Below are 27,888 nucleotides of genomic sequence, written 5' to 3' on the forward strand. Positions count from 1 at the left end.
AAACGAACTGAAATACTTTTATATTTGGCTTTATTTCCTTACGGGTCCTTTAAGACTAAAGTAAACAGGTTTGGCAGGTGTATCGGAAGTGTACACCATCGCTTAACTTAACTTCTCTTACCTGCACCAGGTGAGACAGCATAAAAGTCAACTTGAAACTTCGAGAAGTCTCCGGTCCTGGCGAATAAAGACCGTTTTTGATCAAAGTAAGTACTAGAGAAGGTTTTTCATGTTTCCCTGTGATGAATCGGTAACTCGACGTGTGCTCGAGTCTGTTCATTTCGGTCCTGTGCAGTGCTGGGCTGAAATATTCACACGCACTGTATGTACGACATTTGTATTACGTTTAGACATTAGACAAGCCTGGGCCAACCTTGGGTTTGCAACTTTTTAAAGTACGAGATCACTGCTAAATAGTTTGTATTATTATTATTTTTTAAATACATAAAAACCTTTCAGATTATTTATTAACAGTCAATGTAAATCTATGATATGGGGCTTGACTGTCCCTTACAGGAACACTGAGAGTAAAATAAAAAATCAGTTATTGCTTTGTATCCGTTGTAATCTATATTTTGGCATAGTTTATTAATACAGGCGGTAGATTATGACACTTGACACATTTCTTAATTTAAAAAAACTTTGTTTTTATGACTATATATATATAAAAAAAAAAAATTGTTTTTTCATTTTCTTTTTTAAAATTTACAATAAGGTGAGTCAGAGTAGATGAGGTAAATACCTGCTGCTTTTGCCTCACTGCTGCCACACGTGATGATACAGACTTTCTAAAAGCAATTAATTCAACCCCTGTGGGAAAATAGATGTAATATCTCCACCTTGAAACAGACAGCTTGTTATGATTTGGAGTGTCCCTTCGATTTGTTGAATGTGTTTAAAGCTATAATTATAAACGAATTATCACTAAGCGCTAGTTCAAGTTGAACTTTTGTTGGAAACAGTTCAAGGTGTCCATCATACTTATTACCATTTTTGGACTCTATTTACTGACATATTTTAGAACCAGTCCATTTGTATTCCTCTTGACCTTTGTATCTGATTTGACCCCTTTAATAGAATAACACTGATGTCAGTCATTTACTTATAAAAAGCGCTGAATGAAGATTCTCAAGCCTTGCTGATTAAGTTGTTTGTCTGAAGTGTTAAAGCAGCCTCCACTGTAAATGTCAGTGACAAAAGATGTTTGCGCACTCTCTCTTTCTGTATTGATGTTGCATCCGTAATTATTCATTATCTACAAATTAAGACATAATTGCACTGTACCAGGTATTTGCATTTTACATGCTTTATTTTGCCATGTTAATCAGGTATTGACTAATTATCTGCGTAAGCAGTAATTATTTGTACAGTAGTAATCACAAAAATCGTATTCTCATTGTTATGTTTAATATGACAGCTGCATTTATTAGTCCACCCCCTCTGTATGACAGCTCAGGTTTTACAGGCATGAGGACCCGGGTAGAAAACAATATCATCTATTATTACCTGGGGACAGTAATAAGCCTTAGTAAGATGCCCCCAAAAAAGCTTTATTGCTACGTTCCTTGATCGATCTGGGGGACGATTACTCAGCCAAATTATACAATGCAAAGTTTACAGTATGCAATATTCATGTTCATGTTCAGGTTCATCATGTAAGAGAGAGCTGCATCAACCCTGCATATCCCCATCCAGATGTTCTCATGTCACAAAGTTCAGTGCTGTTTTTGCTTTGTGACTGTCTCTGTTTGAATTACATTTTTAATGGTACAAGCTTTTTTTTTTTCTACTGAAGACGCATGAATTAAAGCTGTAGGCTAGAACAGAAAGAGGGGTTTCTAAGAGTGGATTCTTATACTGGACACAAATCAGAAAAAGACCCAAGGCTTACATTATTCAGTGGCAGCTGACATAAGGGTTGGAAATAGTGCTTCAGTTGCTCTTTAGCAGTATGCTCATCAAATGATTTTTGTTTAGGGACCTGAATTTCACATTGGGCATCATGTGTTGATCACCGTGCCAAAAGTGTTTATTGTACTAACTAAAGTAAAAAAAAATTATTTTTTTTAAAACCTTGAAAACATACATGGATGACTATTTATTGCCATGACCTGCATAGGCCCACCAATATGCAAAGTTATGTTTGGTTTGCAAATGTTCATGTCCTTGGCAGCCAGTAATTAAGCACAAAGTGTTTGTGTTGGACGCAAACCATGTTTATACTTACACAAAATAAAACTGCGTTGAATGTATTTGGGTTATATTTTCTTTTATATTATGTAGTTTTGCTCATGGTTTTTGTGAATGAGTGTATCTCCTGCAATCTATTCCTGTTGGCATGCCGATTTAGTGCTGATTATATGGTAATGGTTATTATAATCTGCTGATTATATGGTTAGTTGCAGGGCTCAGACAAAAAGGATGATTTGCTGACCCCGGGCCCAGTGTGACAGAGTTTTGGTCCAGCTGACAAAACACTTTTGCCCTTTCAGGTGCCCATTTTGGGGCAGTACTATACATTAATTGATCTTGTAGATCAATTTTTATGCCTTGAAAAATTTAATTATTATTTTTTTCTCTGATGGTTGTTGCAAGTTCTGCTGATTTGTCACCTATATCATTTTTTCTAGCTAGCTCAAATAGAAGAGGCTTTGTTCAAATCATTCAAATCATAAAAATGACTTTTGATAGACTTGAATACATCATTATCATATGCCATCATTTTTCAGCAGAAGTGTGTTCATGAGTTCAACTAGCTATAATTTCCATCTTGTTGCATATTTTCTTTTTGTAAAGAAAAAAATGATTTTAGTAAAACAAACAAAACAAAAAAAAACTCAGACAAAAGTTTGTGCTGCTTAATATTTTTGTGGAAACTGTGATACATTTTAGAGATTACATAATTCCTAAAAGGATATCATTAAACAAACTATTGGGTTATGGTTGAGATGGCTTATTGACTATGTTTTGTTTTGGTTTGTTTGTAGGACACCTGATCCCTTAGAGCACCATTACAATACGTTGTTCAGTGCGTACTAATCCACTTTAAAACCACGTCATGAGATCAGGTTAGACTTATGACTCAGACTGACATTCTTTCGTGAGGTGATTTGGCAGAATATCTGATAGATGAGATGCTATTTGACATAAGTTGCTTACGTAGAAGTCTTTTGGTATCTCCCAGTTTGAAAGCATGTAAAGTTTAATGTACGTTGATGGAGGTTTGGGAGAGTGATTGTTCTAACGCATTACATCAAGAGCTATATGACAAATGGGAGAAGAATTCACAGCACACAGCTGTTTAATACTAGAAATCACAGGAGTGAAAGAGAAACATAGAGCTGTTACCAGCCACAGCCTGGCATTTACTGCTACATTGCAAATTTGAATGAGAGATTATTATTACCAAACTGCACTTTGTGTAAATTGAGAAAGTTTGATGCAAGTTCTAGGCTGGCCTTCAGGTCTTACAAAGTTCAGTACTCCAATTCACTTTCAAAAATCTCGTGTCCCATTGTGTGCAGTTCTTTTGAAGCTAGAGCAGTGTTTATGTGCTTCTTAATGGTTTGTAGGCACTTTAAGTGGTACAAAAACAGAACATGACCTTGGTCCTCTTTTTTGCTTTGGAAATAATCTGTAGCAACTGTGAATGAGTTCTTTGTTAGTCATCTGCTTTTTTCATGTGATTTCCTGATCTTGGGGTAGTTTTTATGTGTTACTTATGTGTCTTATGTGTTAAGAATCTGTGTTACTATTGCTCAGATTTAGGGTTAGGAACTTGAACAAACCGTAACCTTATATTAAACTGTGGTGTGTAACTCATCCTGCAACTTCATGCTAGGGATATGAATAAGCCATATGGATTTTTGACCCTTTTTAAACCCAACACTTTTATAAATTAAGGTTCCAAATGGAGTTTTGAAGTGATGCCATGGAAGAACCATTTTTTGGTTCCCCAAAGAACTTTTCTTAAAAAACCTTTTTTGTTTGTTTGAAGAACATTTTGAAAAATGTTTTAAAACCCTTTTTCCAATATAAAGAACCTTTGAATGGAACATTTAACATCCATAGATTGCTTCATCTTGTGTTCATAGATTCCAATAAAGAACCATTATTTTAAAAAATTTAGTGACCCTTATGTAAAAGTAGTACTGTATGTAGCGGAAGAGGTTTAGAAATATTTCTGAAGTAACCTTAAGTGATTAATTTATAGTTTTTCATAATTAACATTTTTGCTATGTCAAGAATGCTAAGTTGCAACAGCCCTTGTCAGCTGGTTACTTTCTACCTACTTTGTAGCTAAACTCATTACTTATCATTGGTTATTGAGTTGACAAAAGTCAAAGTCTCTTCAAAAATGTAGTGTTAAGTGTTAGCTGGACAGAATGGCCTAATTGGTGGCAGTTCTGGTATTACTATATGAAAATATTGAAGCAGGTCACAGGAGAATCGTCCTGTTGATGTGGCTGGTTTTGAAAGAATTCTCCAACTGGAAAGACTGCGTTGAAAGTGACACTTTGCAAGCACCTCCCTGAGTAAACCACAGAAAGCGTGCACCTGCCAAAAGCAACTCTCATCTGTAGCAGAAGGGTGCTTGATCATCCCAAGATATCCAGTGATTCATCCTCGAAAAATTATTTCGCAGAACGTGATGCATCTGTCACAAAATGAGGGTGTGGTGGTATTTAAAAGAATAGAATACATAGATGATGAAGTGACATGACACTCAGCTTTTATATAGATCTAATCATTTATTCTAAAATGCTTTAAAAATGTAATGCATGCAGTGACCTGAATTACATCCCCTTTTAGATGAACGTGCTTGTAGGTTTCATGCGTGTGATTCATTTGTATACATTTTTTGGCATAGAATCAAAAATGTCTTGAAAATATATTTTAAAAAGTGTTTATTAATACTTTTTACTTGTTACAACACATGACTTTTAGTAATCACTGACTGTATGGCTGATATAATTAGTGCAATTATCAATGAGATGAAAAAACAACAACAATTTGGTTATGCTGACATTCAATGTGTTACTGAATTGTTAAGAGTTTGTCATATTAATATGGAGAGACTTTATAACAGACGAACAGGTCATTGTGGTGGTTTCATATCAAGTTTGTCAACAACAAGGGGTTCAATTTAGCCTATAGCCTTTAAATCATTTTGACATTTGAAATGTATTGCAGGTTCAAGTAACATAGATTCCACAAGAGAATTGTTTTAGCATAGTAGAATTTAAAGCTTGCAGGAAGTTGCAAATCATCAGACATATTTGGTCTAACAGTCATTTGATGTTTCAGATTGTTGGAATGTGATGCAGAACAAGAGAAAATTAGGCTTCTTCTGACGTTTCTTTTACAGTGAATAACCCTATTCCTGCTAACCTAAAGTCTGAGGCCAAGAAGGCCGGCAAGATCCTCAGAGAGTTCACAGAAATATCCAACAGAATGGGGCCTGACAAACTTATTCCAGGTATTCTTATTCTTATTCCTGGTCTCTGCTCTCATAAAGACAGCAATGGAAAAACATTTGTCTTTTAGAATTAATTCAATTAATTGAGTTCAAATGATTCCTCTTTTCTAATCTCTCGAAGTCAGAAAAAATGGGGATAAGTACCATATTTGTACCTTATTTGTTCTTGGAAAGCCATAAAAGCACTGTGAGATTCATGAAAGAGTCACTTTTGATTTAATTAATTTATGATGAATGCCAAATATTCATTTGAGGGAAATTTTATGTGTGAATCATTACATTAATCATTAAAAAGCATCAAATTATAATTAGATTAATTGCTCCTTCTTACCCATATGAAAAATTTAATATTTTTTCTGTCATCGGAACAATTCAAACAGCAGCAGAATTAATTGAATGCCTTTCAAAAGCAGTTATTTTCATTTGAGGATTTATTTGTCAATAAATCTTAATGTGATTATTTGTAGTTAACATAATGTATTAATAATTTGACAGCACTAATTATATTGAATGAGTTCACCAGTACAGTAGGAGTACTATTTTTCTTATTTACACAATACAGTGGACCCACAAAGTATTTGGACCCTTACAGTGAGTAACACTTGTCAATGCATTAAATAAGAACATATCAAACCAAGTGGCATCTGCACACAAATGATTCTAGACCACAGCCATTTGTACAAAAACTTAACCAGTGGTCTCAAGGTGAAGTCAGTTCCCCCAAAGTATCCACCTGTGTAGTTCATCACATTAACTATGGACATGCTCTTCATTTTGATTATGTTTCTGTTGTTTTATCATTTAAACAAACATCTTTTTTATGAAATCTTTTAAAAGTGTGTTTTTAAAAATAATAATTGCCACATTGATACATTGATATCTCTGTGCATTGACATGGATACATTTTTATTTGTGTCAAAATACTTGTTGGGGCCACAGTTCCTCATGCTTTAGGACCGTAGACTAATCCTGATGCAGTAATAGCTCCCATGCCAGACATGTAAGTGTTATTAACTGCTGAAAGTTAGCATTTCTGTTGACTGATGTCATCTGTGTACATGACTAGCAGTCTTTCTGCAAGTCCATTGCCAAGTATCTGTTCATGCATGTCTTCAGAAAGTGACATGAATGCAACTCGCTCAGTGACTTCACCATATCTGTGCAACCTGTGCATAAACACAATGAACCAATCAACTCTGCCTACCTGTTTCAGCTTGCATTTGCAGATTGATTTTTCTTTTGGTTGTTGTTCACATTTCAGCACTTGTATTTAGATGCAGAACAGTTGTGCCTGCACAAGTCCAATTGTAGTATCTCATATTCATTTACCTCTATCTTTTCCATCACCTGACACCAGCCCATGTCATTGCCAAGGCTCAGGGACTGGCCATCCTGTCAGTCTTCAAAGCGGGTTTCATGATCACTGCGAGGGGCGGCAGTGGGATAGTGATCGCAAGACTCGCTGATGGAAGTAAGTGTGTTTTATTGATGTCCTTTTTGACAGATTTATCCTCAGTGCAGAATATATGTATATTTGCTTGGTGAGATCATGAAATTATATAACGTAACGAGTTTGTGATTTAAATTCTATATATGAAGAGTTCATTTGCAAAAACCGATAAACGCCACTTTAAAAAAAATCCACGTATAGCGCGATCTGAACCCTAAACACGTTTTGTCCTCTTTCAAGGCATCGCGAGTTCACGTTTTACGCGCAGAAGCCGACAAGCGCCCTTGTTGTTTTTTAACAGAAGCCAATAAGTCCATTTTAGCTAATCAGTGCGCTGTATTCAGGTCAGGTGACAAGGCTACTTTCACTTTGAAGAGACGTGCTAGCTGAGAGGAGTTTTGTCAAAGCTGACTATAAAAGTGATCGAGGATGGATAATTTCGACGAACTTGATGAACCTGTGATATCTTCTTCAGGGCGAAAAAGGAAAATAAAAGCTTTAAAAAAGAAAAAACGTTTCACGGAACCTTGCAAAAGCTACAATGGTGAGGGAAAAGCTCAGTGCATTGCGTGTAATCACATCCATACAGTTTCTGATCACAGCAACAACAACAACAACGTTTGTCAGGCATCTGCATCGTCATCTGAGGAGATTACAAAGATTAAACGAGTGTTTTTTTTTAAACTCTAAAACATGAAATGTGGAGTTATCTGCTTTTGCCAAAAAACTATTTTGTAAATTACCTGTATTTGTTTAAGTTATTATTACTTAATCAAAACAACCCAACTGCAGTTTGTTTGATATTACTTGGAGTTACTGGTTTTTGCAAATTAACTCTTCATATTTTTTTAAAGAGGTCATATGATGCGATTAAAATTTTTCCTTTCTCTTTGAAGTGTTGCAAGCTCTTGGTGCATAAAGAAGATCTGTAAAGTTGCAAAGACTAAAGTCTCAAATCCAAAGAGATATTCTTTATAAAAGTTAAGAGTCAACCACGCCTACCTAAAATGGCTCGTTCTAACACGCCCCCACATGTCTACATCACGATGTGGGAAGATTTGCATAACGCCGCCCAAATGTTCACGCAAAGAAAGAAGGCGCAACTTTTATTCTCGCTGTAGTATTGTTGCTGCTGGCGGCAAATGTCGTGTCATGTCATGTCGTGAAGGCGCTGTGTTTCGTTGTGAAAGTGAAACTACTTTGTTTGGCCTTCCAAAAGAGGACAATATCCGCTTTGTCGTGCCTAGAGCTGATCCGTGCTGGTCACTGAGGAAATACATCAGCTTCGCGCTGTGGATCACTTTTCACCGTGGACGAAGCGGAGTCCAGACTGGGGTCGTCACATGTGGTTGCCGCAAGCCCGCTGGCCGCTCCTTCGTCGAATCACTCAAGCCACCGGCCTCCGCTCACTCAAGCCCGCCGCCGTGTGTGACGCTGTGTTTCGTTGTGAAAGCTAAACTACTTTGTTTGGCCTTCCAAAAGAGGACAATATCCGCTTTGTCGTGCCTAGAGCTGATCCGTGCTGGTCACTGAGGAAATACATCAGCTTCGCGCTGTGGATCACTTTTCACCGTGGACGAAGCGGAGTCCAGACTGGGGTCGTCACATGTGGTTGCCGCAAGCCCGCTGGCCGCTCCTTCGTCGAATCACTCAAGCCACCGGCCTCCGCTCACTCAAGCCCGCCGCCGTGTGTGACGCTGTGTTTCGTTGTGAAAGCTAAACTACTTGTAAGTACGTATTGTATATATAAAGGATTTGCCACTGATGATTCAAACGCGAGTTTTGAGCAGTGTATAGTAGCGCTTGTTGTTTGTCATTTCTCCGATCACAAATGCAGACATGGTTTTATGTTTATGCGGCACGATGCAGTGTGTAAAAAGACAGTATAAGCCACTATAATCCGTAATTATGTCCCCACTGGATGCAACAAATGCCTCGTTTATAATGGGTTTTAATGTTTTCGTCTTGACGCTCCGGCCTGACAGGGCATCACAGTATGGTAGGGGCGTAACATTTCCGTCACACGCTTGAGGTATTCGGCCAATCATAATGCACTGGATAGCTGGCCAATCACAGCACACCTCGCTTTTCAGACCGATGAGCTTTGTAAAAATCGACGCGTTTCAGAAAGGTGGGGCACAGAGTAGGGTGACCATACGTGCCATTTTCCCAGGACGTGTCCTGGCCAGGATTTGTTTTTGCTTTGTATTCCTGTTTTCATGCTTGCTGAAGGTAATGATCGAAAAGTAGTTTGACCAATAACATGCAAGCATTGTACGTAATGGACCAATCATGGCATGTGAGAAGGTGGGATCTACGGTCAAAGCGATGCAATTACGCGTACATATTAGGTGTGTTCGACTTAAAAGCAGTCAAAAAAAAAAAACTCAGACCGATCAGTGTTTGACATCAAAGTACCTCGAGAGCATTTCGAAAGCATAACCGTCTGTATGGTACTTTGATGTCATACACCGATCGGTCTGCACATGCACACGAAGCCAAAACCTAGATATTTTAGGCAATATAGAAATCCTGGCCAGGACGCGTCCTGGAAAAATGGCACGTATGGTCACCCTAGTATAGAAGAGAAACAATAATGTACAGTATGTGGAAAATTTGTTTTTTGAACCTTAAACCGCATAAACACATTTCATTACACCAAATACACAAAATAATGTTCTTTTTAGCAACATCATATGACCCCTTTAAAAGTTCAATCCTAATTTTTCTTCCTGTCTGAACCAAAACTATTACAGCAAGATAGACCGATTTGAGTAATTAGGGAGGTTTCGTGGGATTGGAGTAATTGATATCTGGTAGCTGCCTTAGTAACGTTCAAAACTGAATAAACAAAACACCCCTTAAAGCTGCAGTCCGTAAGTTTTGCCTCTTTGTCGCCATCTCTGTTTGAAAACCTGGAATTGCAGCTGTGTGCGGAATTATCTAGCTTGCGTGGGTTGTGAGTCGGCACGGCTGCAGCACGGATGAATCTAATGTTCTGAGGAGTATGTGTGGCAGTCAGTCACCACACCGGTGTGGATATTTACTGTACTTCACAATCACAGATTCTAGCCTACGTCTAGGAATATGACCCAAATAAGAATTTTCACCATATATTACCATCTGAACAAGTAAGTAACAAGTTTGCCACATTTGTTCTGACCAACTGAGGAAAAAAGCATTACCATAAATCTCGCTACCAATTGTGATTTAATCTAAATTAGCTCATATCACATCAAACTGTGCAAATTATTATTATTGTTATACTTTATTCTCAAATGATTCATGTTCATTTGACAACATCAGCATTGGTGACTATGAGTATAGTGTGTATTAGCGTGTAGATTTCAATTTCTGCACAGTCTAATCTAATTGTCATACTCTTAGATTTTCATATTAAGAAATTCTTTTAACCCAAAAAGCAAATTATGCTCCCTTCGAACTGGTTTTCTTTAAAATACAAATCTTGTGTAATCCCAGGCTATCTGTAATCATAAGCACATTTATAACTGGAATATAATTTAATTTAATTCACATGTTTCATATATACACATAATCCTTTCTGGATTACAATCCGCCATCAAAATGATACATTTATTCTGGCTGCTGTGAGAAAAGGCTATAAACGATCCGCCACCTGCAGGATCCTCACATGCGATAGCCTACTAGCCGGGACAACTTCTTTATGTTTACAGACGTGACGTAATGACGCAGTGCCATGCTCGAATTTCCACGAAAACCTACCCGTACCACTCAAATTAGAAAACATTATTATAAGCTAACCGTTGTAGATCGGGCTAAAGTAAGGCGATAGTTTTGAACACTGGCTGGTTATGTACTTGCTCAAATATTGATTTCGGATCATTTTTAACCAAAAAAAAGTTATGGACTGCAGCTTTAAGGTCATTTAGAGCTTCATTGACTATGTATGTTAGTGTTTCTTTGTTATTACTCATTTAATTTTGACATTAAGCAGAGCTAATACAAATTTAGAGGAGTTTTTAAGGCCTTTAGCTTTTTTGAGTAGTGTAATCATTATTTTGATATGGGATTAATATATGTATTTAATTAACATTAATATATGATTTGATTTAAACTTCAGTAATAGTTATAATAATGGACAATGGGCTCATGTTTTGGGCACTATATATTTTAATCTTGAAAAGATGCTTCAAGGTTCGCCATTTTGGAAAGTTACATTAACAGGTTGGTATCAGGATTGTCTGTTGTACTTAAAAATCTAATCAAATTCTACAGTAGGACATCCCAAACTAAAGTTTTTTATATGTATATTGTGATGTGATCTCTATTTCCTGTGCTGAAGGATGGTCTGCTCCTTCAGCCATTGGCATTGCTGGACTTGGTGGAGGATTTGAAATTGGCCTGGAGGTAAGATGTTTTTCTGTTCTAAAAAACAACCAATTTGTCATAATTAAAGAAGTTTATGGTATACCAGGTATATATTGGGTTAACTATGAGAAGCTATGAGAAGGTCTTTTTGTCAAAATTCCTCTTGGCTATTTTGGTATGTTTTTGATAATTATTTTTTTAATTATCAAAAGATAATGAATGATCATCTTATGGCATCTAAAATTAAGTGTTGACACGTTTTATAGGCTTAACCCTAGGTAAGGTAGTAGATGTAAAAAAAAAAATCTGTGCTGAGTCAAGTGTTCAAGAACAGTTATGCAACAGGTTTATTCATGTGTCAGATGAACATTCTGGACTACACTATGCTATAATATGCCTATGGATTATGTTTTGTATGCAGACATATATGTGCTTCATCAGGGTATAATTTCTAAATGACTTCACTTGCAATGTCATGCAAAAAATATGTTTTCTTTCTGTCAAGATTGTCTGAGTCATGTATAGACAAGAACAACAAGACATTGAAATATTTGCCCTCTCTGACTTGGCTGTCTTGTTTTGTATTTCTTTTTCGTTCCATCATCTCCTTAATAAAACATGTGTTATTAGAGATGTCAGTCAATTAGATTTTTGAATTAGGAATGATCTCATAGTTTTAACTATGAAGAAAACCAATAAATGTTCTTAAATTAAAAAATAAAAATAAAATAGACCTTTGTGTAATTTGTAACTTTGGTGGGGAAAAACATAATTAAGCAACTGTCTCCAAACTTTATTCATCTTGTAAAAAAGTTTTTGTGGCTGATCTGCAAATTACTTTATTTTGTTATTTTGTTAAATAAATTACGTGTAAAGAGGGTCCATCATTTACTAATTAACAGGTGCTCCCCATAATAATTATACATTTTCGTTTTGATTTTAAGTAAAGTCACATTAACAGTAAGTTTACTATGAATCTTACATGGTGTTCTGCAAAAGCATGACAATAATGAATTACTCATCACAACCTTTTTCCTAAATCAGAGGTCAGCCTTTTGTCTGGAGCTGTTTGTATCTCAAGTGCTGGCTTCATCATTTTCCAGTGCATAAAGTGGATCCTTCTATCCCTGGCACAGGAAATCACTGTGCTTGTGTCCAGTTGAGGTCATTTGTCAGCATCAGGCAGAAGTTGCACTTTTTTCCCCCCTGACCTTGGGTTGCAGCTCGGATGAGTCATTTGTGTACCGAGCGCCTGTGCATCTTGACAGTCTTGATTAATTTCTCGAGTAGCCTTCAGGCACAGTGGTTAGCTCTGCGGTGTCTGTCTCTCAGTAAGTAGCAACGCACCTGATAAGTAGCAAGGGAGTACAGGAAGTATCGATTTTATCTTTAGGCATTAAAACCAGAGCATGTCTGAAAGCGGTCCAAATGTTTCGACACCAACCAGAATTTAAAAAGCATAAAAACTATTGAAGTGAAGTGAAATGAAGTGAAGTGAAAGTGACATGTGGCCAAGTATGGTTACCCATACTAGGAATTAGTGCTCTGCATTTAACCCATCCTTAGTGCACACACACAGCAGCGAACACACACACACACCGTGAACACACACCCGGAGCAGTGGGCAGCCATTTATGCTGCGGTGCCCGGGGAGCAGTTGGGGGTTCGGTGCCTTGCTCAAGGGCACCTCAGTCGTGGTATTGAAGGTGGGAGAAAGCGCTGTACATTCACTCCCCCCACCTACAATCCCTGCCGGTATGAGACTCGAACCTGCAGTCCGACTCTCTAACCATTAGGCCACGACTTCCCCACTGTTGCCGAATATAGTGCTACTTTTTAATGTTTTGCTGGTGACAGATGAACAATAGTTGGCAGGGTGCTTATCAGAGTGATGTATAGCTAGATTGTGCATGAAGGACAGACTTGACTAATTGACTTAAGTGGTTAAAAAAAAAAAAAACCTGATCTGGTTTTGTAAATAGTGAGAGAAAATCACTAAAAGAGTGATGTCAGTTGTGAGACTTGAATAGGCAGTTCTGAGTATCTGGTGAAATGTGTTAGTGTTTTAGGGCTGGGTAGTATGATGGAACTGCATACAGTATAATGCAACATTGGAAATATGCCGTAGAGATTCTGCTATATTTTTTGGCACAATTTAAAAAATCCTACAAGCAGAAAACCCTACAAAGTTGATTAAATTAACTGATTGTAATTATTTCGTTTTTATTTATATTTAGGTGAAGGAACATAGTAAGTGATGCCCAACATGTAATAACAATAAAAAATAAAAAAACTAATAAAAATATTAAATTATTAATAAATTAATTAAATTCAATTTAATGCAATGCAATCAAATTTCTGTAAAATTAAAAATGTATATTTATATTATTTAAAAATGTAATTAAATATTAAATTTAATTTAATATAAGACTGTCTTTGAAAATTTAATTTACCTTTCTAGCTTAGACTTTCTTTGAAATGACAGCACCTGGTCACTATTCACTTTCATTCTAATGTAAAAAAAAAAAAGAGTCCTTTTAAGGCTTCACATAAAACATGATATATGTTCAATTTTTTCATCTCCAGGCATCAGATTTTGTCATCATCCTGAATCAGAGGAGAGCTGTGGATGCTTTTAGTAAAGGGGGCAATCTTACACTTGGAGGAAACTGCACTGTGGCTGTTGGGCCTCTTGGCAGGTATGCAAGTTGATATTACAGTGTAGTACCAAATTCTGTTGCCAGGGGGCAGAAGAGAGGCAATAACGTAGAGTGAAGTTTTGGGAACTTGGGTGCTTTGAGCAAATGTCCACTGTTAAGTATCAGTGTTGTAATATGAAATGACACTTTTACTAAAGTGTTTTATTTTTTTTATCTGGATGCATCAGTGTCACTTGGCTGACTTTTGATTAAAATCAAAGGTTATGGCTTAAGATAGAAAGGTTTGATTTATGTTCAGCAATTGATATTATGATTGTTTTTTTTTTATGTTACTGCAAGTGCTGCCAGGGCTATGTGGACATGAATGAGAAAAGGATTGTGCAGTCCTTGAGCTCTTGTGAGCTTCATTATGTTTCATTCATTTGTAAATAGACTGTTGATGCCCATTTCTTTGGAGAGAGTTTTTAAAGTGTTTACATAGGTGATGGAGGACTTTCACAACATTAATTTAAGGTATAAATAAGCTTTCTAATGTTTTTGCATTTATGAATGGCAATGAAGGAAAACCTTTTCCTTTTGCTGAAAGCTAAATATAAAATCAACAGAATATAAAAGCCATCTACTTTTTCTCTGATGACATGTTTATACAAAAAAAATATATACAGTTGTCAGCTGCCAGCTTCAGCTTTCACCTACAACACAGTCATTCATAATTTGACAAGCATAAGCCTGTGTGGAAAATACTGCGCGAATTATAGATAATGACAGGTGTCCATGCTGTACATTAGGAGCCATTCAAAAGTGCTAGTTTAAATGACAACTGCATTGTTCTAAGGTGAATCAGTGATTTTACTCTTTATTGATGGATTCTGCTGTGTTTGTGCTTGTGTGGAAAGTCCTTTTTTATTCTCACTGCTTTAAATGTTGTTAAGGGATCTTGCCGGAATAGACCTGTAAGCGATATTGTACTGAATGGTTGCCTGCTGCACTACAGTAGCTTTGAAAACTAGGACTGAAGATGTGTTTGATTTGTTGGCTTAGATTAGATCGGGTTTGGATTTGGTTTGGCAGCAATGACTGCAGGGTGTATGTGCTCTTTTGAAATTAGTTATTTTTGGAATAGAACCTTACCACCTACTATAGGACATTTTATATAAATGTCACATCTCATTTTAATAAAATCAACGTTTGCATCAAAATCAAGGTCTCTTTTAAGAACATAGTTATTAAGTGGACAATGGAACTTGGACATTTTATAAACATTTTAAAGGGGTTTGTGTAATATTTGTGAAATAAAAAAATGTATGGAATACTGTTACTTTTACAACTGAAAATAATTTCATTGGTTCGTAAGCTTAGTTTATTGAAATTAAGCTACTTTGGCCATTCCTTTGGCTTGATCTTCATAGTTTGTGAGGGAATTTTGAACATGGAAATGGTAATGAAATTAAATGATAATTAAATATGAAATTAATCAAAAGTAACAATAAAGACAGTAGTGTTGTTACAAAAGATTTCTGTTTCAAATAAATCCTGTTCTTTTGAACTTTCTGTTAAATTAAAAAAAAAAAATAATTCACTGTTTCCACAAAAATATTAAGCAGCACAACTGTTTTCTGCTGAAAATAAAGCTTTGCCATCACAGGAATAATTTTATTTATATATATATATATATATATATATATATATATATATATATATATATATATATATATATATATAATCAAATAGAAAACTAGAAAACTATTATTTTAAATTGTAATAATATTTCACAATATTACTGTTTTTGCTCTGTTCTTATTAAATAAATTCAGCCTTGGAGCCTTTAAAAAAAAAACATTTGTAAATAATTGAAACTATAGGCCTAATAGAAAAAATGACCCTATTGTATGTATTTCTTTAAATGAGGATTCCCAACAAATACCAGTTGTTATAACACTGAAAATTGTGCATAGATTCATCTTCACAGTCGATTTTACTATGAGCTTTGACTGTGTAGTGTTTATTCCTTGCACATATACAAGTCTGACTAAGCATCTTTGACAGGAATTTGGAGGCAGATGTTGCGTTTCGCAGTACAGTGGCTGTCTACTCATACTGCAAATCTCGTGGCCTTTATGCTGGAGTGTCTCTTGTTGGTTCTTACCTCATCGAACGCAAAGAAACCAACCGAAAGTAAGCAAGTTGCAGTGTGACAGGTTAAAGAGTTTAAATGTTACATTAAAGCCCTGATGTTACCTCGCATGCTGACCTACTTTGTGTTTTCATTGTGTTACAGTTTCAATATCTAATGTGGGCTTTACTTTTGATTAGGTTTTATGGCCAAGACATTCGTGCTTCTGCTATTCTCAATGGAGATGTGGAACCCCCACCAGAAGCATATGATTTGTACACCATTTTGCAGGACTACACAGAGAAATACACCACCGACTGGCAGAACAAACACATGCAAGCCTCAAGCAAGGTCAATGTCTGTGTACTACTGCCCCATGTTGGGAAAACATATTTGAAACCAAAGCTTACTGAGCTACAAGCTATGCTACTCATAATTTTGTAGCACTACACAATAATGCCCCATTGACGTTAGTAAATGCATTAACTAATATTAATTAACAATGAGCAATACATGTGTTACAGTATTTATTAATCTTAGTTAACATTAGTTAATAAAAATACAACCGTTCGTTGTTAGTTCACCTCACATCCATTAATTAACGTTAACAGATAGAACTTTTGAGTTCAATTATTTATTAGTAAATATTGGGATTAACATTAACTAAGATTAATACATTTGTATTTTTTCTAATATTTTTTTATTTTTTATTGTTAGTTTAGCAAATGTAGTTAAGAAATGTTAACAAATAAAACTTTATTGTAAAGTGTTACCCATAATTTACAGTAGTTTATAAACAGTTCTGCTACTCTTTTGAAAAAAAACTGCAAGATACTACATCATTAAATCTATGAAATATATAACTATAAAATAAAATAATGTAAAATATCTGGTGATTTTTAACATTACTTTTTAATTTAATCAGAGTTGTACATTTTGAACTTCAATGTGTACATAAAATATACATAATACATAAAAAATAGTGATGAAGAGTGGCATTTAACCAAATACTTCACTTTCTCTAAATATTTTCAATAAATATTCTAAAAAGCAGGACAGACACTCGAAACATGAATCGTTTATGAACTGTGAACAATTTCTTATTATTTAAACTGTGTCTGAATAAACTGATTCACTAGAGTGAATCAAAGTAGATGAATCACTATGAATGACTTTACAGCTGAAAGAGAGAGGTCACAGTTTAGTCACAAATTCCCAACATTTTATCAAATTAAGAAGAATTTTTGACATCATGTTGAATTTAAATATTTGATTTTCAAGATCATAGTGTACAGCAATGAAGGATTTAATGAAAACATTTCCAAATAGCACACTGTTGAAATATTCTTACAGGACATTTACACCACTAATTTGCATCAACAGATTAGCAACAAAAATAAATATTCTTCACCCATTTAGTTACTCTTTTGCTCTGTTTAAATTGCATTTGTGATTTGTCATTGCTGAAATATCACATTCATTTGACTGACAACATCACTCATCTTTTCAAGATTACTTAACCTCATTGTACTTGATGGGATTTTAATTCACACTATTTTCCGCTTACTCAAGTCTTTTTTTCGCAGGCAAATGAGCAAATCTTTTGACTATTTTGTTCATTTGAGTCTGTGATACACAAAGTGCAATAGGAAGTAACCCTTCTAGTGGCAAACATTAAAGTACAAACTTCCTTCACAAGTATGAGGTAGTTTGGAATAAAGAAATAAAGCATGAGAGGTATAATCTGTTGACAAAATCTTTCAGCACATTAGAAGGTGATTGTGAGTTTCATTTGATGGCTACTATAAATCAGACTACCATAAAACACTGTAGATGACAGTAATATAGGCTTTCCACTTGTGGTCTCATGAAATCAGATCAAAACAACTCAATGGATTTCCTATCATAATAACGAGTATGAAATTCTCGTAAGATTATAAATTCAAATGAAGCAAAATGGAATAGTTACAGTGCATATAAGATCTCAAAGGTCTGTATGTGTATGGCACAATATGACACTATTAGAAATGCAGTGCATGTTCAGCTTATACTGCAATTCAGTTAATATTTAACATAAACTGAGTTAACATACTGATTCAGATTTACAAAAAAAAAGAGGTTTAGTTGTTCTATCTTGACTTGAACTAATAGAAATTTTTTTACGGCATCAGTGCCAGTCTCTGTTTATCAAGTTCGCTGGGTGAGAGACAAGTCTGTTGATGTATTTTTGGGTGTCTTTGTTTTCACAGATGAGTTCAGCACCAGCTAGACCAAGGCCTCCCTCACAGAGAGCTGCCTCCTCTTACATACCCAAGGCACAAGGTAAGACCCCGAGTGACCTCTCAAATCCTCACACCATTCATCTTTTAGAGTAGAAATGACTTACTGAACTTGTGCTGTTGTAATATTGGAGGAAAGTTGCAATATCCTTGCCTCTGACATTGAGAGACTTGTTTATGTTTGTGTTGATAAAAAGTCATATTTTCACAGCTTCTGCAGCTGTGAAGCCAGTTCTATATCCAAGCTTAGACAACTGGGATACCGAAAGCTCAGGTGAGTGCATTTTTTTTAAATTTTTTTTAAAATATTTTTACATTTTATTTCAGGAATATGCAAGTCCTTAAGAAAATATAATTAAAAGGTTTCTGTCAAGAACAAAATGGTTTGTTTATTTCTGTTAACACAAGCCTCCCACACAGCTAATAAAACCATGAGATGTCTTGAAGTATGTTTTCCCTCCTTAAATGGAATTATGCTTATTGTTAAAAAAGAGACTTCACACCTGCAACTATGGTAATAAACTAACAGAGGAGGAATTTGCTGTATGTTTTGTATCCCACCTTGCGTGTTCAAGCATATTATCAAGCCGAATATCCGAACAAAAGGGTTTATTCCTTCTGTATATGATGAGGTTAATCAGACACTTTTTAAAACAACAAGAAATACCTTTGAGAATAAAGATGACAATGTGGTCATGCATTTCAGTTGACACTGATAAATTATAAAGTGGATTAAAACAGCTAGATTAGCAACGGCTAATTAAATAGCAGAAATGCACGAGAAGAAATACCCAGTGCTGTGTGAGATCCTTTCATTAATCAGCTCAGCCTTCGGACTGGAGGATGATTTGTGTTGTCGTCAATTCAACTCCACTAACAGTCTAATTTATTTTCATTAGGTTCCTAAAGGCCCGTGTTTAAAGTTGAATTATAGGGATTAGATAAAACCATGCTATGGAGTGGCTTCGCCTGCCTTGTTTCGAGAAATGCCACTCTGACTGGCTGGGAAGATTTCAAAAGAAGCCATGAACTGGAGACTGGCCGTTTTTCCATCTTCCTGTACTCCGGAAGGGCCTCGATGCTCTTTGCCATGTCACAAGTCAGCTACGCAGCAAATACATTCTTTCCCACAGCAAGATGACATTATCATCCGTGAGGGGAGAGATTTTAAAGGCCACTTGTTATGTGTGTGTTTGTGAATTGATTCTGGACTGATGGATTTTGTCACATACACACCCAAGCATCAAAAGATTTGGCAGCCTCCCTGTCCTTTAAATAGGAAAAACTTGGAGGAGGCGATGTCTTGGATCTCCACAAGTCCTTAAGGCTATTTTATTGCTAACAGTACATTTTATTCCCAACTAAACAGCAGAAGGGTCCTTGTGCCCATCTTTAGTGCACAAGTATAAATGACAGCAATGATTGTTCATGAGAACATTATAATAATAGCATAACACATGGACGTTATGTTCAGGGCAGCCAACAACAACACTCGAGGGAGATTATAGTGGGTTCTGCTCGTACAGGACAACTGAAACGAATTAAATGCTCGTCTCTAAAACTGTTAATTAAAAGAACCTTCTCATAACCCTCTGAAAAAAACATCTTCAACCAACCTGAGTTGATTTTGTTGGTCTTATTTCACCTTTCAGCCTTGTTATGCTGGTTTGTTGGCTGGTTTTAGAAGAGTTTGGGCACTTTTCAGGTGGTCAGGCTGAGAGATAGACCAGATAAAAACCATCCTTAATATATTGTCAAGACCGGAATGCATCCAGTCTGAGGATATGAAACTTGTTTGATATTTTGAGCCGATTTTAGAATATGTAATTTGTCATGCATCTACTAGCAAAAAAGGTGCATGTTTTGTTGTATTTCGAATGCTTGAACATCTGGAAGTTTGCGATGCTCAGTCTTTTAGTGTATGATGCCTAGTTTTTCTCTGTAACCATTTACAAAGTCGGCAAGTATATGAAGCCTAGTATTCCAGTCTTTTCAACTGGAAAAAGTCATTGAGCTATACTGGTCGTGTTGACCAGTACAACTCGACAGTAAAGTTTATTGCAGTTGTTTGGTGGTACGTAGCCTTTTATTGTATTTTATTTGCAACATTTTGGTTGTGATGTTGTATATTCCGATTAATAACTGAGGGCTATAACTTAAGTATACAACTGTTTCAGTCCATCGTGGCCATAGCAAGCTGGAGCGAAAACTGTTTGAATATACTTGTACAGTGGGGAAAAAAAGTATTTAGTCAGCCACCAATTGTGTTTTTGATGGTGTCAGGGGTCTTCTTGGGTCCTTCATGGTCAGAAAGAAACCCCACAAGAAAAGCAGGAGTGCCTTCGGAACATTGCATCTCTCTTAGAAGTCCATGTTGAGAGGTTGTTTTTGCTTCTGGTGTCCCTGACTTGTGCAACTGCAGTTCATTCAGTGTGAGCGAATGACGCTATGAGAGAGGGCAATCAAGCGTTCAAAGGCTAACATAAACTAAAGACACATTCTGTGATCGTAGATAAATGACGTGGGGTTTGTTGTGCCAGGTAAAGTCATTCTTGAATGCATGGATGCCAGCAGTCAAACATATCGCCTTTGTCACTAAAAAAGTTGGCTGTACATTTGCCTTCTTTTTAATTACTTAAATGAGTGATACTTAATTCACTTGCACATTAATTGAAACAGTAATTCCTTGTCAAAATGCACACAAGTCGATTCGTTGAAAATAGCTAAAATTAGATTGAAAAGGAAATTGATATGTGCATTTTAATATCATCTTCGCTTCTCTCACTCAAAACGGCAGATTGAAGCATGCGTTAGAATGATTAGCTGATATCTCTCATTTCCTGTGTTTACTCTTTAATTAATTTAGATGCTATTATGGTGCATTTATTCGTTATTTTTAACTCTGTTGATTCAGATGTGTAAATGAAGTTAATTGATTGAAATGTGTGCGTGCCTCAGCATGATTCAGACCGTTAGAGACTGCTGTAGACAAGGTTTCATTGTTCGTATCTCCTTCAGGTGGGAATAGGTTTCCAATTCCCCTCTGATGTTTAATTACCGGATTTTGTTAAATTACATGTTAATATTCTACTAGTTGATAACAGTCATTCAAAATCAATAATTGCCTGGCAACCTAAATAATGTGTCGAGTTTCAACTGTCAACTGCATAAGACACCAAACCATCAGCCAACAGCAATCTTTTGGCTAGATGTGGATGTGTAAGAGAGCCAGGTGTATTATACAGGGACTAGATATTGTTAGCCAACTACTTGACATGTCTTTCAACAGCCAGTTGTCTTTGCTTAATTCTGGATAAGTAGACAGGTACATCTGTTGTATGTCAAAGCATGGCATTGGATGACTTCATCAAAATCAGGACAACAGATACCACTCTTTTTATTTTGTTAACTTATATTGGCACAGAAAAACCGTATAGACCAATGCAAATGCAGAGAGTACTACAGATTAAGGGGGCCGTTCATACAGATGTTTTTTTTTTTTTGCTTTGAAGACAAGACATGCCGTAATTGGGAAAAACCATGAGTTCTCAAAACTCTTTTTTTAACTTATTTTATTTTAAATGTAACTTCAACGCAAAATAGGCGAGGTCAAACGTGTCCATCTAGGAAAGTAGTGCATAGAATGGAAGAATACGTTTAGCCCTAATTTTGGTGGTTGTTTTTAACAAGTGTTTCCCAAACACTTCCGCTGTCTGCCATTGGTCGAACAAACAGATATCCCCACCCAAAACTCCTGTTGACACAATGTTGCTGTTGTCAGGGTGGGTGGGATGTTTTGAAAGTGCCTCAGAGACACAGCGTTTACACTTTGAGTAGAATAAACATACAAATGACTTACTTTTAAGTTGTCCTTGAATTTTAAAGGGATAGTTCAGAAAAAAATCTAAATCTAATTAAAAAATTTATTCTGTTATCATTTACTTACCCTAATTTTATTTGTGTTCCACAAAAGAAAGAAAGTCAGGTTTGTTATAATTTCTTTCTTCTGTGGAACACAATAGATATAAAAAACTAAATTGTCCCAGTGTCTGCCCTTGGTCAAACAAACTGATGGCACTGCCCCAAACTCATGCCATTGGTTGTGCCAGTGTTGCTGTTGTCTGGCTGGTTGAAATGTTGGAAAAAAATAAATAAATAAATAACTGTGTTTACACATTAAGTGAAATAAACATACAAATATCTTGTGTGTGCATAGTAAAGGGATAATACAGCTAAAATGGTTTCTGTTATCATTTACTCCCCTTTATATCATTTTATGATTTCATGTCCAGTGTTGTTTCGAACCCCATTGACGTTCATTGTATTGACTGAGAAAATGCCTACAGGTTTGGAAATATGTTTTTAGGTGAACTATCCTTTTAACCTTGGATAGAATTGGATTTTAACATTGGGGGAAAACACTTTAATGAAATGGTTTGTTGGGAACTACTTTTGTTTTGATATGCGTTCTGTCCACTTTCATAAAAGTTGCAGATGTGTTACTAAAAAGACTCCATCATGATATGATAAAGCTGACTACAGTCTTTCGATGCTGAGTCAAGGAGATACTCATCTGTATTGTTACAAGCTGGGGAAAAAACTCCTTGGGTGTGTGTTCACATTGCTTGTTATTTTACTGGCAGACATTTCTCTCCCCCCCAATTATCATGATATAATTTGTGAAAAATGAGACCTGGAAAACTCTCACTCCTCACTGTTTCATTAACACTCCTTCCCCTGAAGATCATTATAGCTGTAAATAATATTTAGATGGATCCCTGGCCTTAGGAAAAGGTGGTTGGAGAGCCACCCTGATTTCTAAATACTCTTTTTGTGTTTCTAAAGGGAAACTGTTTTATGAGGTTTTGATTTGTTAAGAGTAATGGCACATTGAGCAGCTGTTGTACAGGTTTCTCTGATACATCCCGCTTTCCTTTTGGAATGAAAAGTGAATCCAGGTTGTCAATTGTTAAGCAGGTCTTTTGTACTCCACCATAACCAGGTGCCAGCGATTATCTATGGTTACATCAATTGGATTTGGTCACCGTATACCTGATAGGGCTTAGCTAACCATCCAATCTGAGATTTATAGCAGCGGAGAGGAGAAATGGCAGGCCCTCCTTCCTTTCATGAGCTGTCACTTTTTCAGGTATTGCATGTGCAAGTAGAAAACCGCATAGCTCAGATGTCACCACTCTGCCAAAATACACAGCCCTTCCAGATCTGAAGAAACTCTGGATTGTATTGCTGTCTTACGCCTGGCTTGTCATGTCTTGCACTTGTGGTAGCGGGAATTAACATTGTTGAATGGATGCAGTTATTTTAGGATACAAGTCAAACGCATTTAGTGTGAAAAACGACTCGACTGAAGCTTTTGGCAACGCCTGAGGTTTATTTGGAGTCAGGAGATTTCAGAGCAGGTGCCAACAGTGTGAAACCACATTCCACTTCTGTCTGATTCCCTGCTCCTCTCTTGTATGTTTTCACTCATGAAAACCCCTTGCCACCCGTTTCTCCCCATTTTCCCAGCAAAGTTAATCGTATCATTCAGTGAAGCTCGATGCATGTTGAATGTCACTCTGCTTATATTGATACATGAATGATAGACTGAAACCACATTGGAAATCTGGAATTCAAAATCTGTTTTAAATATATAAAGTTGTGTCATATATCTGAGTGAAACTGATTATGGACAAGAAAAATGTAGTCTCTGAGGACTTTGTTTTGTCCATCGGTTGTTGGATCTGAATGCAAGCTTGCAGTTGATTGTAAAAAAGGGATGGGGTTTATTCGGATGAATTATTGGAGAAGTCCGATATACATAACCGGAAGATTAGGTCATGGCATTTTGATTAAAAATTACAAGGCCTAATTAATTAATTAATTAATTAAACATCCACGGATGAATTCTTTACATTAACATGCATTAAGGGTGGAGCTTTAAGCAACCCTATGTAGTTTTGTGTAATTGTGCGACTTTGGTGCCCCCTGCAGTTAAGTGGGTGGAATTCACTGTCATATTTACAGATAGCTGTACACTTGCATTTGTTGCTGTGGTAAAGCAGTCCCTGGAATTTCGTAGCAGCCCACCAAATTTACATACAGTACTTCCAGAAAAAGCATATGGGAAGCATGGGAACAGGGTTTCCAAAAAAAAATTCCGCAGAATTGGGCTACTTTACATTGTTGCCACAGGGTTGTTTTTTTGTCCGCGCCCGCGGGTTGTAGCCATCATTTCAGAAGTGACTGGGACAGAAATGTAAAATGTATTTTTACTCTTACTTTTAATTGGCTAAGAAATCAAATATACTGCTGGACAATAACCAGTCATTTGTATTCTATAATATTTTTTCCTGTATTTAATGACAATTTTGTGATTGGTTTATATACTACAAACACGTTTTTCCATTTTTATCACAGATTAAGGCAGAAATATATTTGTTATTTTCTAGACTACTGTAATAAATGATGTCAATTAGCACCGCATTATTCATATACATTATATATTTATTACCTAGAGATGACTTGATGAGAAAACACACATAAACCATGTATTGTCGCAATCATGTGTTTATTGTCTTCACGTTTCATCAGTCAAAACATTTCTGCTTTTTATGCTCAGCTACAGCCATAGTTGGATGCCTTCGTCCATTTTAGGGATTTCCTGGCACGTCATAAGTTATTACTTCTATGTGTCTGTTTTGGACTTTCCCTCCAGCTTCGAGTGTGAATAAAACATGCACTGTGGGGACGAGTTTACGTTTTATTAAAAGTGCCCAGCATATTCTACAGCCATGCGCAGGTTAAAACTCCCCCTCCCACTCCCAATTTTGGCCTAGTTTTGATGGCTTGTTTTGTATCAAATTGTCACTGGCTGTCTTACACTTTTGTATTTAACCACGCATCAAGAGTAAAGTGTTTTATCATGTTCGATTACGTCTTTAATAGATTTTTCCGTACATTTCTGCCATAAGTACATTAACTGACAGTCACCACTGATAAGCTACTACTAAATATATTGTAGAAACTTAATTTTTATCGTGAAAAGCGCTATACAAATAAACTTGAATTGAAACTTGAATTTTACATTTTGGTTAAACATACTGTATATTGTTTTTCAAAAGACCTCTAAAGGAAGGAATTAAACCGCTTACTGTAAATCTTTCAATTCCACGAACAAAGTGCATTTATTTGTATAATTATTGCGTAATTGAAGGTTTACATTTGCTGTTTGTTAACCTGACAGCAGAAATGATTGCACAGTTGTTTATATGTTGATAGACAGATAAAGAAAAGGGTTTTGCCCCTGGCTGACAGATTCTATCTGCAGATGTTAATACTGTGCCACGCACCACCATCTATTCGAGTACGAGCTGGAAAGTTTTGTGCTGTTCAAAGTACAACACAATGTGGGTTTGAGAGAGAGTGTTGATTAACTGAGCCAAAGTGGGCTTATCTGGTTTAAGAGTACATGCTGCTCTCTAGTGTTTACAGTTTGGCATTACAATTTTATATAGCATTATAGGCACGTTTTTAATGAATATTTATTCATTTGTATTCATTGTTAATGTCACTGTAAGTATGTGCAACATTTATACATTTAAAGTAATTATTTATCAAACTACCTTGCAAATAAGGAAAAGCACTAGAAATGCATCATACAGTTTAATTAAATAGCCCTATTCATAATATTACATATTGTTCCAAAGCAGTGCTGAAATAGAATTCAGGATCAATTTAAAATAAATCAAATACATTTCAACAGTAAAGATGTGCAAAAGCAAATGCACACTACATGTTAATACTGAAGTTTTTTATTATTTAATTTAATTTAATAATAAATTAATGAATATGTTTTGCTAAATGTTTTAATAATGTGGTATCAGTGTTATTTTAGTGTCACTGAGATACTATTGTAGTTTTTATTATTATTTTGATTCATTTTAATTTGAAAGTTTTAGTAATTTTGTTATATGTTTGTGTAATTTTTATTGTTTAGTTTTATATATGCTGTATATATTTTTTATTCATTTGATTTGATTTCAGTTTTATTTTTAGTTGTTTTAGTACAGTTAAGCTAAATTAAATTGTTGAGAAATGTTGCCTTGGCAACTAGCTGAAATCAAATGTTTTTAATATATTTTTTAAGGTCTTAATTTTAGTTTCAGTTTTAGATAACTACAATGGTTACTATTATTATTATTAATGTGTGTAATTACCATTTGGGAATCATTCTGTATATTATGCTTTAAATGACCTTCACACTGATTTGTAACTAGAATTAAATGCTACAATAACAAATAACTTTTTTAAAGTCTAATTTTTAATTAATTATTTTTATGCATGTATTTATATATTCTTAAATAAATGTATGAATGTTTTACTAAATGTTTTATTGTCTTTAATAATGAGGAATTACAGTGTGGGCATCATTCTGTACATTACTAAGCTTTAAATGATCTGTACACTGATTTGTAGTTTCAAAAATGCTCCAATAACTAAAGTGTTTTCAACCAAACATTGATCTCTCCTCTCTAATGTGTTCTAGATCAAGCATCAGGTGGCAGTTTAGTGGTCACAGCGGTGCATCCGTTCACCGGTCAGCAGCCTGGAGATCTGAGCTTTGTTGCAGGAGATCGCATCAATGTTATCACCAAAACCGACTCGCAGTATGACTGGTGGGAAGGAGAACTAAGAGGGCAGGTTGGGATCTTCCCAGCTAATTTTGTGTCCTATAGCTGAAAGTGCTAAAAACGGCCAGAAAAATCGCAAATTGGTGACAATTGATGTCTGGCATTGAAGGGTCCTTTTCTTTTGCACAGTTTGAAATGACGTTTATGATGAAGGTGTATATTTGTAGGAGCACTCGGGGTCAGTGTTCCTCTTAAAGGCTGTATTAAGGGATGACAAGGGGTGTGTTTTCAATGTTACTGGCATTGGTGAAATATTTTCTTTTCATTTTGGCCGTTCAGTTATCGGTATGTGGGTTGACTACTAAAGGGTTCCCGTTTTATTAGTTATCAGTCCATTTTTAGTTATGCTATGGTTTAAAAACTAACTGGAATACAATTATGTTTTTTATGTGTACACAAAGACACAGAGTGACACTTTGGTATTTTAAGTAAAATTGCTCCAGGTATTTGAAATATGATAGCACAATAGTTCGCCATCTGCAAAAACACAGTGGCACACGGCTGCTTGGTATGTCATTTTTTTTTCTCTGATAATAACGCTGCACAGCTGTTGCAAACTAATGTTAATACAAATGATAAGCTACATTGTTTAAAACGAGCCTTATTTATAGTTTTATGAACTATTCACTTTTATTTAACCTCACATCTGTCTTGTACTGTTGCTCTGAAAAAAAAGGAAAATGGTGTTTTTTTAAGGAAGTGTTTGAATGCTCTCTTTGCTTTCATTTATTGCTGTTTGCACACATGAATGATTGTTTTCCTACTGGTTTTAAATGATATGTATATCAGTTCTAATAAAGATTATTTCCTACATTTTTAACTTATAATAATTTGTCTGTAGTGCTGGTTTAAGACTTGATTTTT

General features: G+C 35.7%; 1 protein-coding gene across 1 annotated transcript; it reads left to right on the forward strand.

The window, feature by feature from the left end:
- The first annotated feature begins 27 nt into the window (after positions 1 to 27).
- Positions 28 to 27,830, forward strand: LOC107594817 (SH3 domain-containing YSC84-like protein 1). The gene is made up of 10 exons (XM_016285015.1): positions 28 to 206; positions 5,369 to 5,479; positions 6,837 to 6,950; positions 11,254 to 11,318; positions 13,866 to 13,978; positions 15,986 to 16,114; positions 16,253 to 16,403; positions 18,302 to 18,374; positions 18,543 to 18,605; positions 26,880 to 27,830. Coding segments are annotated over exons 1-10 (1,014 nt in total). The 5' UTR covers positions 28 to 205; the 3' UTR covers positions 27,074 to 27,830.
- The last annotated feature ends 58 nt before the right edge of the window (positions 27,831 to 27,888 follow it).

The sequence above is a fragment of the Sinocyclocheilus grahami genome, unplaced genomic scaffold (genome assembly GCF_001515645.1).
Source record: "Sinocyclocheilus grahami isolate Dianchi unplaced genomic scaffold, SAMN03320097.WGS_v1.1 scaffold191.1, whole genome shotgun sequence".
NCBI lineage: Eukaryota > Metazoa > Chordata > Actinopteri > Cypriniformes > Cyprinidae > Sinocyclocheilus > Sinocyclocheilus grahami.

Coding starts and splice junctions, on each gene's coding strand:
- LOC107594817 (XM_016285015.1), top strand. Junction 5,480..6,836: donor GCCTGACAAACTTATTCCAG/GTATTCTTATTC, acceptor ACCTGACACCAG/CCCATGTCATTGCCAAGGCT. Junction 6,951..11,253: donor CGCAAGACTCGCTGATGGAA/GTAAGTGTGTTT, acceptor CCTGTGCTGAAG/GATGGTCTGCTCCTTCAGCC.